The 14,703-nt window shown below is 42.6% G+C and overlaps 1 protein-coding gene across 4 annotated transcripts in view; it reads right to left on the bottom strand.

The window, feature by feature from the left end:
* The window catches only part of CEMIP2 (cell migration inducing hyaluronidase 2), an 89,000-nt gene that overhangs the window by 33,112 nt on the left and 41,185 nt on the right, over positions 1 to 14,703 (bottom strand). For all 4 annotated transcript variants that reach the window (XM_008256356.5, XM_070050814.2, XM_008256353.5 and 1 more), the window contains 5 exons: positions 13,337 to 13,546; positions 12,813 to 13,018; positions 12,615 to 12,684; positions 8,743 to 8,871; positions 5,318 to 5,406 (listed from right to left, as the gene is read on the bottom strand). In XM_008256356.5, coding sequence (XP_008254578.2) covers positions 5,318 to 5,406; positions 8,743 to 8,871; positions 12,615 to 12,684; positions 12,813 to 13,018; positions 13,337 to 13,546 — 704 coding nt within the window. The remainder of the gene's footprint in view (positions 1 to 5,317; positions 5,407 to 8,742; positions 8,872 to 12,614; positions 12,685 to 12,812; positions 13,019 to 13,336; positions 13,547 to 14,703) is intronic.

The following is a 14,703-nucleotide window of genomic DNA, read 5'->3' as shown; positions in this document are numbered from 1 at the left end:
TCTAATTCAGCAGTTTAAGCCATCACTTGGGACACCAACATCCCTTATTGAAGTGCCTAGGATCAAGTACCAGCTCCAGTTCCCACCTGGCTTCCTGCTAATGCTGATCCCAAGAAGGCAGAAGATGATGACCAAAGCACCTTGACATTCAGTATGGGAGATTTGGATGGAGTTCCTAAATCCTGGCTTCAGCCTAGCCCAGCCCTGGCTGCTGTTGGCATTTGCCAAGTGAACCAGGAGATTTAAGATCTCAGTCTCTCTGTCTCTGTCTCTCTGCCTTTTACATAAACAAATACATAAATGCTTACAAAACAATGAAGATCATTTCTATCTTGATCTTAGAAAGCTATAGGAAGAGAAAAAAACCATACAGCTTCTTTTAAAAAAAAAAAAAAGATTTATTTATTTATTTGAAAGAGATACACACAGAAAGAAGGAGATGCAGACAGAGAGAGAGAGAGAGACAGAGGTCTTCCATCCGCTGGTTCACTCCCCAACTGGCCGCAACAGCTGGAGCTGTGCTGATCTGAAGCAGGGAGCCAGAAGCCAGAAGCCTCCTTTGGATCGCCCATGTGGGTGCAGGGGCCATCTTCTGCTGCTTTCCCAGGCCACAGCAGAGAGCCAGATCAGAAGTGGAGCAGCCAGGTCTCGAAGTGGCACCCATTTGGGATGCCAGCACTGCAGGCAGCAGTATAACTCAGTATGCCACAGCACCGGCCCCTATACATCTTTTTAAAAATTCAGCTGGTTGGCCGGCACCACGGCTCAATAGGCTAATCCTCCACCTGCAGTGCTGGCACACCGGGTTCTAGTCCCAGTAGGGGAACCGGATTCTGTCCCGGTTGCCCCTCTTCCAGGCCAGCTCTCTGCTGTGGCCAGGGAGTGCAGTGGAGGATGGCCCAGGTGCTTGGGCCCTGCACCCCATGGGAGACCAGGAGAAGCACCTGGCTCCTGGCTTCGGATCAGCACGGTGTGCCGGCCACAGCAGCCATTAGAGGGTGAACCAACGGCAAAGGAAGACCTTTCTCTCTCTCTTTCTCTCTCTCTCTCTCACTGTCCACTCTGCCTGTCAAAAAAAAAAAAAAAAAATCAGCTGGTTGAAATCTTCAATCATACAGTCAGAAAATATTCCCTTACAATGACTACAGCTGAGGATGGGCACCTGGTCTAGCATATCATATTAGGGTACCTGAGTTCCATCATACCTCCTGGTTCCAGCTTCCTGCTAACATGCACATTAAGGAACAAGCAGCAAGGTAGCTGGAGAGTAAGAAGCAAGAGGGGGCAGGGGGTGGAGAGGATCGTGGGGCAGGCAAGTACCAAGTCAGTGATACAATCAGGCAAGTGATACAATCGGATTTTTTGTTTTTTCTCTTTTAAACAGATCCCTAGATGCTACTTGGAGGACTCACTGTAGAGAATGATCATGAGGAGACCAGCATGGAGGCTCTTTATGTGTTTCAGGCACATGGTGGTGCAGTAGACCAGGGTGGGAGCAGTGGAGATAAAGGATGTTACACCCACCCTTAGATTACACAAGCATCCCCCAGGACCTATGCCCTAACTAAGGGGTAAAAAAGTCTGACTCTAAGCCAACTTCACTCTTCTGGCATTGCAGTTACTGCCAAACAGCTCTGCAGTCATCACATAATATCAAGCAGATGGAAGAATTCTGGAAAGGAAACTGCACGATGTTCTAAAACAAAGTCTCTCTGCCCCATTGAAGCACCACCCCTGATGCCAAAAAATACCATAAAGTAACATCTGATACTCTGCTGTAGCCATCTGCTAGCTTTGATACCATTCATTTCCATCTTCTTTCCCACCTGGGAAAATAAAGCTAATTTTCCCAATTTACCATCATCTATGAGCTTTCAGCATACTTCCCAAACCCCCCTTAATTATCCTCTGCTTTCAGTGCTAGCCCAGCCCTGGCTGCTGTTGGCATTTGCCAAGTGAACCCTCTTTTAGATGAAATTTCCCAATGTCCAATCTAGAGTTTCTTGAGATAAAAGCTCCCATCTTTGGCTCCCTGTGATTTCCCATTGCAGCCACAAGGAAAAGCTCCTGATTAACTGTTGAGTCGACTTCCTCTCTGATGAAAGACTGAATGGCTCCTGCTCCCATGGGCCTGGTGTTCAATTCACGGCTGCTTTATGACTCATTGATACAAGTTTTATCATTTTTTTTCTTTTTTTGACAGACAGAGTGGACAATGAGAGAGACAGAGAGAAAGGTCTTCCTTTGCCGTTGGTTCACCCTCCAATGGCCGCCGCGGCTGGCACGCTGCGGCCGGCGCACTGCGCTGATCCAAAGGCAGGAGCCAGGTGCTTCTCCTGGTCTCCCATGCGGGTGCAGGGCCCAAGCACTTGGGCCATCCTCCACTGCACTCCCAGGCCATAGCAGAGAGCTGGCCTGGAAGAGGGGCACCCCGACCAGGACTAGAACCCTGTGTGCCGGCGCCGCAAGGCAGAGGATTAGCCTAGTGAGCCATGGCGCCGGCCAGTTTTATCATTTTTACTCAAGTTGAATTGCATGAATACATGCGGGTATATTCCATAAATTAGTTCATACAAAATTAATGCACATACAAGAGACCAAAGGTCTTGTGACTCTTCTATAACGAGTTTGTTCAATAAGTTCCAAATGGAGTCCAACTGCTTACTGACAAGTATGCATTTATAAGTTTGCATTTATAAGTATGTACTTATAAGCTGGTAAGAAAGGGGGAAAGATTCCCATTATCATATCATATACACACAATCTAGTGAGGAACTGCTTAAGCTGTGGTAAGTAAACTGTTGTAATGTCAAGTCTGAATGAAATACCAATGGATTCTTAAATATATTCACTTATCCATTCCTATGCATACATATAAAAACAAGGGTACTTCAAAAGCTTATGGAAAAATGAATTTTTAAGTTGATTGTGATATGAAAAATTTTTGAAATCCATTAATAGCTTTTTCAAAATGTGCATTTTCTATGAACTTGTGAAAAGACCACTTCTATAAATATATATACATGTACACACAAATTCTTATACACACATATATACATAATAACCTTTTTAAAAAAGATTTACTTATTTATTTATTTGAAAGCCAGAGTTACAAAGAAGGAGAGGCAGAGAGACGAGATCTTCCATCACCTGGTTTACTTTCTAAATGGGCATAATGGCAAGGGCTGGGCCAAGCCAAAGCCAGGAGCCAGGATCTTCATCCTGGTCTCCTACATGGGTGTAGGTGCACAAGCACTTGGGTCATCTTCCACTGCTTTCCCAGGTGCATCAGCAGGCAGTTTGATCAGAAGTGGAGCAGCCAGGACTCAAACCAGAACCCATATGAGATGCTGGTGCTGCAGGTGGCAGCTTTTACCTGCTAAGTCACAGCACCAGTAATCTTTTAAGGCAGGGAAGAGAGCCAATTTTATTGTGTTTAAAGATTTTTCTGGCAATACTAACTTAGCAACGTACATATTACTAGTTCTACCAATTATAATAAACTCTTTAAAACTCAAAAGGTAGTAACAACCTTCTAACATAGATTTATTTGTCAGTTGATGTTCACTTCTTAGTTCATAATTTGCTACCATCTACATTTTTTATTTTCAAGTTTGCCTTCTTTATTTTCCCCTTTCATATGATCATCAGGTGTCAAGCAGTCAGTATCTTGTGCTTTATTTAAATAATACCCAGTTTCCGGGTTTCTCAAATGCTGACTGTTGCTTTAAAATATTTCAGGTTCACCTTAAGCTTTGAGGAACACTGATAATTAATTTACCAAATATATGTGCCTAGTTTTCCATTGACCTCATGCCTTAGTGTTCAAAGGATTCCACCTCATACTTAGGTCAGACTGACAAACCTACAGTGTGTTTTCTTCTTTATTCTCTTATGAACAAAAGGACTTGGCTTCTTTTCTTAAATGTCTACAAAGCACCTTTTCAACTCCATGAACTGATCAAACAACTTATATAGAAAAACATGAACGCACATACAACTGAATATGACTTTAAATAGCCATCTTTTCCCATTGTAATCCATAAGTCGTACTTTGGAAATTCATATTCATTAAATAAAAGTTAAAAAAAATTGCCATCTTTTCTAGGAAATTTTATCTCCATCTGAGACATTTTATTTATTTTGGCTCACATATAACATATAAGAAAACTTAGCTGACGAACTGATATACTTCCCAACTATATTACGTGGTTATAAAGGACAGTAACATAGAGCCTAACTGGGATGAGATTCTGATGCTACAAGTAACTGAACCAGAATCAGCTTGATCAAGAAATCTGGGATCTTTCCCTCTGAAAGAGATTCAAAGAAATGTTCCATTTGCCCACTAAGAATAAATTCCATATGCTTTGGTTTCCAAGAGATTAGACTAAAACATTTTGGGTTGACTTCTTTTTCAGTGACTCATAGTCCACACCAAATTTGGAACTTTTTTCAACCTATATGTCTTTTTCTTTCTCTTTCTGAACTCTCTAAAATCAGTTTACAACTGTGAAAAGGGAGAAAAGCATTAACTCCTTCAGCTTTCCAGTAAACTGAAAGGCCAGCCATAGGACCTGCAACAGTGGATTAAGTGTTTTTCTAAAACCCTGCCACAAACTTTTAAAGCTCTTTTAGGGTGGGCATTTGGCTTTGCGTTTAAGACATCACATCTTTTATCAGAGTGCCTGGGTACAAGTCCTGGCTCCAGCTACTGACTCAAGTTTCCTGCTAATGCAGACCACGGGAAATAGTAGTGATGGCACAAGTATTTGGGTTTCTGCCACCCAAGCGGGAGACCTGGATTGAGTACGTGGCTCCAGTGTTCAGCCCAACCTGGACTGGACGTGTGCAGGCATTTGGGGAGTGAATCAACGACGGAAATGTGTCTCTGTGTGTGTTTATCTGCTTGTTGAACCAAAAAACAAACCACAGAAAAACTAACTTCCTTTTAAATGTGTTATCAGGGGAAAGATTACAATACCCAACACATAGGAAGAAGGGCAATCCCTAGTAGTCCACAGCACTGTGGCGGGGTGACTCTTGTTCACAATAAGCTACTGTATACTTTACGAACAAACAGCAAAGAGGAGCTTGAAGGCTCTAAATGTTAAGTAATGACAAGGAGAGGGAAACATTGGTTACTCTAATTTAATCAGTGTGCAGTGAATTCATGTACCCAATGATCACACTATGACCGTAAGTATATACAATTAAACTAACAACCTAAAACAAGAAAACAGCACAATGTTTTGACTCACAAAGTTTTGCTTTGGCAAGACATGGCTGGAATGTGATTGTAAAGGGCCAGTTTTACCTTGCACTGTTATCCAAACACAGGTATTCCCGTGGGTCAGCAGCACTCGAGTTGGTTGTTTTGACACCTTTGTCAATAAATAAGCCAGCCTGGGAAATACAATAATACACTGAAATGAATGGGAGTACCCAGGAATATCTGCAGATATAATGATTCATAAAATTGTTAGTTTATCATTTCTACCCAAAAAGGTGGTAGAAGGAAGACAAATGGTAAGCAAAGGGACTGAGACAAACAGCTATTTTCCTGATGTTTTTATAATCCCACTCAGTCATTCAACACATACTTATTTAGTGCCTACTATGTAGTAGTCATCCAGTGCTCTACATCAATTAACAGAGAAACATGATCCTTGCCATTGCCAATACAACAACTAGTGGGAAGACACCCAATTAAGTAGGCAATCACAACCCAGCACTAGAAGCCTATGAGAAAGGACACCTGATGCTTTGGCAGCATGATGCTCTGTTCCTGGGAGAGAGCAAGAGGAGTCAAGGAATGTCTCCTAGCAGAAGTGACCAAGGCCTACACTTGAATGATGGGGAGGCATTCACCAGCAAATGGATGGTTAGAGGCACAGGGCAGCAGAAGGGTGGGAAGCAGCTGAAGAAACCAGAGAAAAGTACTCCAAGGAATACTCTGGAGCTGAGAGGGAGCACAGACCCCAAGCATGAAACACTAGATGTACGGAGGGAGGAAAAGTAAGGAAGAAGGATAAAGAGGAACAAAAGACACAGCGCACAGGGCTGACATAGTACCAGAGTAAAGGTGGCGGGAATGTAACAGAGGCATCCTAACAAACTGGATTTTAGGAAGAAATGAAAAAACACAGTAGCTACAAGACAGATCATGGATTGAAAAGGAGCCAAGGGGTAGAGGGGTAGGAAGGAGGCAGGAGGTGGTTTCAGTAACCAGAAGAAAATAAAGGTTACCTGGACTTATGGGAGAAGCAACAGAGGAAATTAGACAAAGTGAGAATTCCTTATGAGCTACAATGGATTATCATTTAATAATAAAATGTCTGGCCATGAGGGAAGAGGGCGCAAGGAAAGCACATATATTTTTGGCTTGGGTAACCAGGTGACTAGCAGTTTTCACTCACTGAAACAGACATACATGAATAGGTCTGCGCCTAAAAATAAGTTATAAAAATAGTTTTGAGTACATTTTATTTATGTGCCCATGAGACATTCAAATGGTACTCAGAAGGCAGTCAGGTAAACATGACGGACCTGGACTGGAACAGGTTTGAGAAGCATCAGCAATTGAAAGGATCGTGTGTGTGTGTGTGTGTGTGTGTGAATTAACATAGGCGTGCACAGATTATGAGTGACCCAGGAGGGAGCCTTTCTTTTTAAAGGCTCCGAGAGTTCAATTTTCTTTAGCTCTAAAGTATTATCCTGCACAGTCATTCCCAAATTAAAACCTAGTTTTCTACCCCATTATTTAGATATAATAATCTTACAATTCAGAGTAGATTATTACATGTCTTCATGGTACAAGACATTAAAAAATTAATTAGAACAAAATGCATTTTATGCCACTTATAATCCGAAAAAAAGTGAGGATTTCTGCTGTGAAATGCCTCTGTATGTAGTTACTAGCCTCTTCAACTGTTCTGCTCACAAAAATCACATGCTTCATCAAGTTATTCAAAGCTCTTTAAATCATAGTACGTGTAAGTGTTAAAGGTTCCTCTGAGTACCAAAGATGGAAAGCATTAAGAGAACCTTGATGCCAGTCGCATCAGGGTAAAGAATCCAGGCACCAAGCTGCTGCTGTGAACAGCAGGTTACGCCACCCCTTGCGAAAGTGGCCTCCCATATCAGAGTGCTGGTTCTCTTCTGATCCAGCTCCTTACTAATGCCTCTGGGAAGGCAACAGAAGCTGGCCCAAGTACTCAGACCACTCATACCCACTTGGGAGACCCCAGTGGGATTCCTGGCTGCTGCCATTGGCCTGGCCCAGCCCCAACTACTGAAGCCATTTGGGGAATAAACCAGCAGATAGAAGATCTCTGTCTCTCCTCTCTCTGTCAAATACAAATTTCAAATAAATACATTTTTAGAAAAAGAAAAGAAGAATCCAGGCATTATATATAATGAAAATATCAAAGTCCCTGGGTATACAAAGCAAATCAAATGTATTTAACCCCAGGGAACTGGGGAGTCAGTGTCAAATATAGAAACTGGAGCCTCTAAAATGGCCTTTAGGTTACTTGATCTCTCACTTAAAATTAGTTAAAATATTCCTAAACAATATTTCACTATTAACGTTTATTAGTATTAAGTGTCTTAAAGGGCATTCAACCAGCACTGTGACTACAGAGAAGAAAGAACGGGTTTCCTATCCTCCAAGAGCCTAACAGCAAATGTGTACACCCCTAGAAACATGTCCAGATGCTGCAGACTGGCAAGGTGAGCGAGAGGGCAGAGGGAAGCAGCAGGGACAATATGAGGACCTATGCATCGAGTCCACTGCATACCTCAGACATGTGCGCACATATGCTGGGCATGCCTGTATATAAACAGAAAGCTGCATAGGCATCAGAAACAGAACAGTGGAGGTGTCTGCTAACTCTCTTTTTTTTTTTTTTTTTAAGATTTATTTATTTATTTGAAAGGCAGAGTCACAGAGAAGCAGAGGCAGCCAGAGAGAGAGAGGTCTTCCATCTGCTGGTCCACTCCCCAGATGGCCACAATGGCCAGAGCCAGCAGATCAGGAGCCAGGAGCTTCTTCCGGGTCTCCCACGTGGGTGCAGGGGCCCAAGCACTTGGGCCATCTTCCACTGCTTTCCCAGGCCACAGCAGAGAGCTGTATTGGAAGTGGAACAGCTGAGACTTAAACTGGCACCCATATGAGATAGGGGATGCAGGCACTGTAGGTGGCGGCTTTAACCGCTAAGCCTTAGCACCGGCCCCGATGTCTGCTATTTCTCATCACAAACTACTTTCTCTGACAAGTTCTACCAAAACCTGACATTGCTCAGTTGTAATCTACTATCGTGTGAAGAGTCCTCCAAAAAGGATGTGTTGGAAACTTAATCCCTAAGTCGACAGTGACCCCATTGGAAGATGTTTAGGTTGTGAGGAGTCTACCCTGATGAATGAGTTCATGCAGATTATAAAAGGCTTCGGGCTGCAAGTGTGATCTCTTGCTCTCTGCAGCCCTCTCTTTGTCCTTCTGACATGAGATGACACAGCATACAGGATGATGCAACAAGAAGGCCCTTGCTACAGGCCAAACCCTGGGTCTTAGACTCCATGGCCTCCAAAACCATGAGCCAAATGAACCTCTGTCCACTATGAATTACCCAGTGTGTGGTGTTCTGTTGTAACAGCACAAACTGGACTAAGACGTAATCACAATACTCATCTTGACCACTGTAAGTGATATGCACTGATTGTTAAGGCTCAGGAACCTACCTTAAAGCTCGAATGGACCCTGTTGTTATAAAATATACCCAATGGAGTGAGCTCTGGTTTTGCAAAAAGCTGTAATCCACTCGATTCCCCAGTAGGTTCCTTGTGAAATAAATACCATATTCCAGCATCCTGTAATTGAAAGAGTAGAATCATTAAAAGCACTGTTTCATGAAGCCACTCTATGAATCATCCTTAGAAATCTAGCTGCCGTGCGAGTTCATTTAGTCTTTTGAACATGAGTTGTGTCAGCTTCAGAACCGACTATAAAAGTTGCCCACACACCTAGCACCCTCAAAGTGATTATTTCATGCATTTTTTTTCAAAAAGATTTTGAAAATTTTGCATGCAGGAGTGGACAAAAGATAGAAATAACTGGCTAGTAGCAAAATATACTTTCAAAACAACTTTCCTATCCCTATCTACTTTAAAATGTGGCGCCGAATTCAAACCAAGTCAGCCTTCCATGTGACCAGCACACTACTGCGTTTAAGCAATACGGTTTCTTCTGTTTACCTCCAAACCTGATCAATAGATGAGTCATGCCTATTAAACAGCCATCTGCCAACACGCAGAGCTCACTGACTTCTTTCAAACCACTCCAATGCCCTTCCTGTCCCGAGGCAAATTTTTGCCAAAGGAAAAAAAAAAAACCACCACATGCATGAATCAGGATGCTGTCTTAGTCTGGCCCCTGTCTGTTCAATGTCACTATTACTGACCATTAACAGGAAGGAACAGAACAGTTTAAATTTCTCTGACACTCAAAATGAGACATAAAAATGGATATAACAGCCCTTAATTCCTGTGACAATTTTTTACTTTACAATTAAATTAAAATCAGCCCAGTACGAAAAACCACTGTACAAGACTTTGATTAAACAGGTTGTTGACTCTTCAACACACAGTGGAAAAAAGGAGAACACTCATCCATATACTGCACACGTTCATTTAGTGCCCACTATGGGCCAGGTATACAGTCAGACTACTCTCATAGTCCACTGGAAAATACAAAGATAAGCGCTCTACTGGTTGTAACAAAGAGTCCTTTCTGGAGTAGAGAGGAGAGATGAACTGTGGGAAGCATATTTACCTACACCCCAAAATGAAGGCCATGTTTAACATTTTTCCTTGATAAAAGTTTACAAATGGGTCTTAATAAAATGAAGTGCTCTTTAAAACGTTGGCCACCTTCACACTTTTGGACACGAAATAGACTACTCAACACAGAATCAAAGGGTCAGCAAGATGGTTCCACGCCCTCTCCCTGTACACTGAGGGCACAGGGCAGACCCTTCCAGGATGCAGTGGAGTTTGGGGAGGGAATAGGAGGGTAGCCGCTGTTCCCTGCTAAACACAGTGGTGTCAACACAAGCAAAGGGAGCTTTGTCCAAGGCAGTGGAAAGGTACAATGAAGAAATCGTTTGATTTACTTTGGAAGGAAAACCCCCGTCAAACATTAGCTTTACTGGAACCGTTCTTCCAGAGAGAAAAAAGAAAGGAGTCTCTCTGTAGCCAGCAATAAGCGATGGGCATCTCTGGGGACAAGTGGCTCAAGTGCCACAAAACCAGAGGGAACAGAAAGCCCTTCCACAAAACGTGGAAGTACAAGCTGGGAAGCCCAGCTGCCACCACTAGGACTGGCCCCTCACATACACATGGTCCATGCACACGGAGGGGACACGCACGGAGGGGACAAGAAGTCTCTCCGAGGTTGCCCACGGAGAACTCCTGGAGCTCTGAGAAAACATGTAGAACAAGGATCACCCACATTGTCTAACTGCATCCAATACCCCAGCCCTGGCGAAGAGCTGCTTGGTGCCCCCCGACCGCACACTGTACAGGCAGTGGCACAAACCCCACCGCACGCTGCCCCGGGGCCACTAGCAGAGGCCACGTGACTCTCAAGGAGGAAGAGATTTTAAACAGAAAAGGATCAAGGGAAATAAGAAGAAAGGAAGAAGAATGCCAGAATCAGCAGCCTTGAGGAGGCGCAGTCCTAGCAGGGCAAGCTGGAGTGAAATGAGGGAGAAGCAGAGACGCTTTCTTTTCTCCACATGAGCCCTGTTAAGGCTATCTGGCACCCTCATCTGACGTTTTTCATGGACTTTTAACAGCTTAATTTAATCACCAGCACCTGACTTCTAAACAAGCGAGGAATCTTTGTTGACTTGTAACACAGATCAGAAGATGGGACCAGTAAGACTGCACATCAGCCTGTCTACGTTTATCCAAAATCTCACTTTCCAACTAGAAACTCAGCACAAGCGCCACTCAAGATCAACAAATATTTGATGGAAAATGAATGAATGAAAACCTGAAATAATCAGGTGTCCAGGTCTCTTCTCTGTCAAGTAAGAATCTTCAAGTAAAAAGAATATGTTTAAGAAATATCACAACTGTGCGGTCAACTCACACCCAATAGTGTCTGTATTCTGGTATCTTAAAGAAATACACCTTCAGCCAATCTTTTACTTTGTCCTAGGAAATAATACTAGGCATATCTTTCCTTTTTAAATTTTGAAATAGCTTAGATACATAGATATTAATATTTAGTTACTCTTACAATGTCCTTATTTTTGTACTCTAGTTTTTAACAGTTATTACTTTAATAGTGTAAGGTCTTAAACAATTCAATTATATTATAAATTAGCAACTTTAAATTACACTCAAGTATGAATGTAAATTTCTTCAGATTTATCTGGGGAACACGTCTACTATCCAAAATTAAATCATGTGTTATCTTAAAAATTATTTTCGTGTGTGTGTGTGCGTGCGCGCGCATGTGTGTGTGTGTGTACTAACAGGGCTGAGGAACCTGTTTTTTTCTTCCAAGACCCATTTGGATATTTACAACATAATTTGCAGGCCATACAAAATTATCAACTGGGGCCGGCGCTGCGGCTCACTAGGCTAATCCTCCGCCTGCGGCGCCGGCACACAGGGTTCTAGTCCTGGTTGGGGCGCCGGATTCTATCCCAGTTGCCCCTCTTCTAGGCCAGCTCTCTGCTGTGGCCCGGGAAGGCAGTGGAGGATGGCCCAAGTTCTTGGGCCCTGCACCTGCATGGGAGACCAAGAGGAAGTGGCTCCCGGCTTCGGATCGGAGCAGCGCGCCGGCCATAGTGGCCATTTGGGGGGTGAACCAATGGAAAGGAAGACCTTTCTCTCTGTCTCTCTCACTGTCTAACTCTGCCTGTCAAAAAAAAAAAAAAAAAAATTATCAACTTAAAAACTAGCCTGCTGTAGATTTACTGAGTTTTGAGGCCCACCTATGACTGCCTTGGCAGAGCCAGACCAAATGACTTCTCAGGCCTTTTTAGGCCCACGGACTGGACATTCTCCACCCTTGTCTTAAACAATTCAATCACATTTTTAACTTGTGGTATGTAGTTGGGGTTGGCTGCTTAAGTAAAAGATGAAATCCCGAAGTGCAGATGACCCTGTGTTTAACAAAAGGATGTGCCCCTTAATCAGCGTAGCAGTTATCATAGTATTCTACACAATAATCCATTACCATAAAGAAAAGCTAAGGCTTTGTTCTCAAACACTAGAAACTGGAATGATCACTTGACAACACATAACTATAAGAAGCCAGAAAGACTGTACATAACACACTAAAAGTGCACCCCCAGAGAGGACATAATCTTGAAAGCAGCTCACCTCTTTCCTCCGTTTAGCATCTGTCTTACTAGACTCATGGACATCTCAAGCACATCCTGCTCTGAGCTAAACAAGCAGTACTAGAAGGAATGTCATACGTGGGTCCCTTGGCACACCTGACATCACATCCACATATACCAGAGCATGTTTAAACATGAATAACACACACACACACACACACACACACAATCAACAAACATTCAAATAGTACTTACCTGTGAGCCTGCAGCTGCATTATTAATCAGATTATTATTGGGGTGAGCAATCCAGAAAGTTGACACAGCCCTGCAAGGTGATTTAAACATTCTTCATGAGAAATCCTGCCCACTAAAATCCTCCCCTAAAACACCTACCCCGAAAGTCAACGGCCTTGATCATTGTACATGAGTGTTTCCCTCTGCCCAGTTACTCACATACAGTCAGTAGCAGGTACAGGGACATAATTCCCAAACACTTTATCCCGCATGGCAGTGCACATGGAGTTGTTCCTATCAGTGGGGAGGAGAGTTCCTGGCTTGGTGAGGAGTCCCAGATTGTGAAACAGAGTATTTCTCTGTTCAACACCATCTTCCAGAAAGAAACAATGACCCAGTGTGTCAAATCCAATGGTGTCTTTTATCTGCAGAAATACATGTGGACAATGTCACTGGTAACAAGATTAACTGTGAATTACAGGACAAGTGCTATTCAGTATAGCATGCTCAGTAGATATGCAAAGTGAAGTTTTAATTTTAGCGGAACAAGCAAAGTCGAAAAGCAAGTTGTATTTACTCTAAAAGGTTAATTTGAGTGAATATAAAAGCAGCTTCCTTCTGAAGAAAAGCAGAATTCTCAGTCACGGAAGGACAGAGTAAGGCATGTGGGCAAACGGTTTACTTCTACAAAACTGAGAAGTCAAGAGATGTAAGGAGCATCAGTGCACGGGGAGGCTACTTACTAGCAAGCCATTGGTCCCATGCACAGTGATGCACCTGGAGAAGCTGTGATGGATAGACAGACCGTCCACGAACGTTGTGGGTCTGTAGCCCCCTTTGTAGTCCACATCTCCACACAGGTGGAAGTGGAGAGGATACCGCCCCAGCTGCTGCTGACCCATGTGCTTCAATTCCACATAAGAAAGGTGGACCGAAGTAAAATTCTTCCTTATCTATAAGACAGAGTAACCAAAATCAAGCTGACACTTTTTAGAACAAAAAAAGTAACAAAAATTTCTATTTTATCAGAAGATATCTGAAGGAAAGTGCAGATTAAAACATGCCCCTTTTTTTGCATCCTGTTTTTCTGGATTCCCAAGTTAATAATTTAGCAAATGCTTCTGTACACAGCAAATGCTTTACAGAGTCCTAAAAATAGCCTCCAATTAGGAATAAAAGTAAACATTATCAGGAAATCTGCAAAAAATGACTTCTGCACACCTGTCTTGATTTGTTGAAATATTTTGGTCATTCTAAATTTCTTTTTTTTTATGATTTATTTTATTTATTTGGAAGAGTTACAGAGAGAAGTAGAAACCAAGGGAGAAAGAGGTCTTCCATCTACTGGTTCACTCCCCAAATGGCCACAATGGCCAGAGCTGAGCTGATCAGAGGCCAGGAGCCAGGAGCTTCTTCCAGCTCTCTCACATGGGTACAAGGGCCCAAGAACTTATGCCACCCTCCACTGCTTTCTCAGGTGCATTAGCAGGGAACTGGATCAGAAGTGGAGCAGCCAGAACTTGAACTGGTGCCCATATGGGATGCTGGCGCTGCAATATGGGACTTTAACCTTCTGCACCACAGCGCTGGCCCGGGTCATGCTCAATTTCATCTTGCTCTTTCATTTCTATAACTTCCATCACAGTGTGATAGAACTTTCTTCCAAATCTTCCCACAATGCTTCACCACATGATATTGTTTAAGTTCTTTTCTAAAATTCCTCTAAAATTCGAAGTTTGAACACTCTCAATATTTTTAAAAAATGGATTTTCAGTCGTTTTACTAAAAACAAAGGCATGACAGTCTACCTAATGCACAAAAAAATCATTTTAAAACACATGTACCCAAAATGCAAGACCAGAAGCCCAACCTATTTATATACAGAATCCTGACTTCCATAACTGCTCCATATTTTTACACATAAATTCTGCACACAAAATATATTTTCACAGGAACATACTTTATATGCGCATACTTCTACTGCTTACCCTTTAGTAATATCTTGTTTTTAAAAAAATCAGTTGATTCAGAAATTGCATGCATAGATATGAAGATCACTTAGATTGTTATTTTGTTTTGTCTTTTTGGTTTTCTAGAACTGGTGCTTCCC

Source organism: Oryctolagus cuniculus, chromosome 1, assembly GCF_051225735.1.
Source record: "Oryctolagus cuniculus isolate XC-2025 breed Fujian yellow rabbit chromosome 1, ASM5122573v1, whole genome shotgun sequence".
Taxonomy (NCBI): Eukaryota; Metazoa; Chordata; class Mammalia; order Lagomorpha; family Leporidae; genus Oryctolagus; species Oryctolagus cuniculus.
The sequence above is the reverse complement of the archived record's forward strand: the minus strand, read 5'-3'. Positions and strand labels throughout refer to the sequence as shown.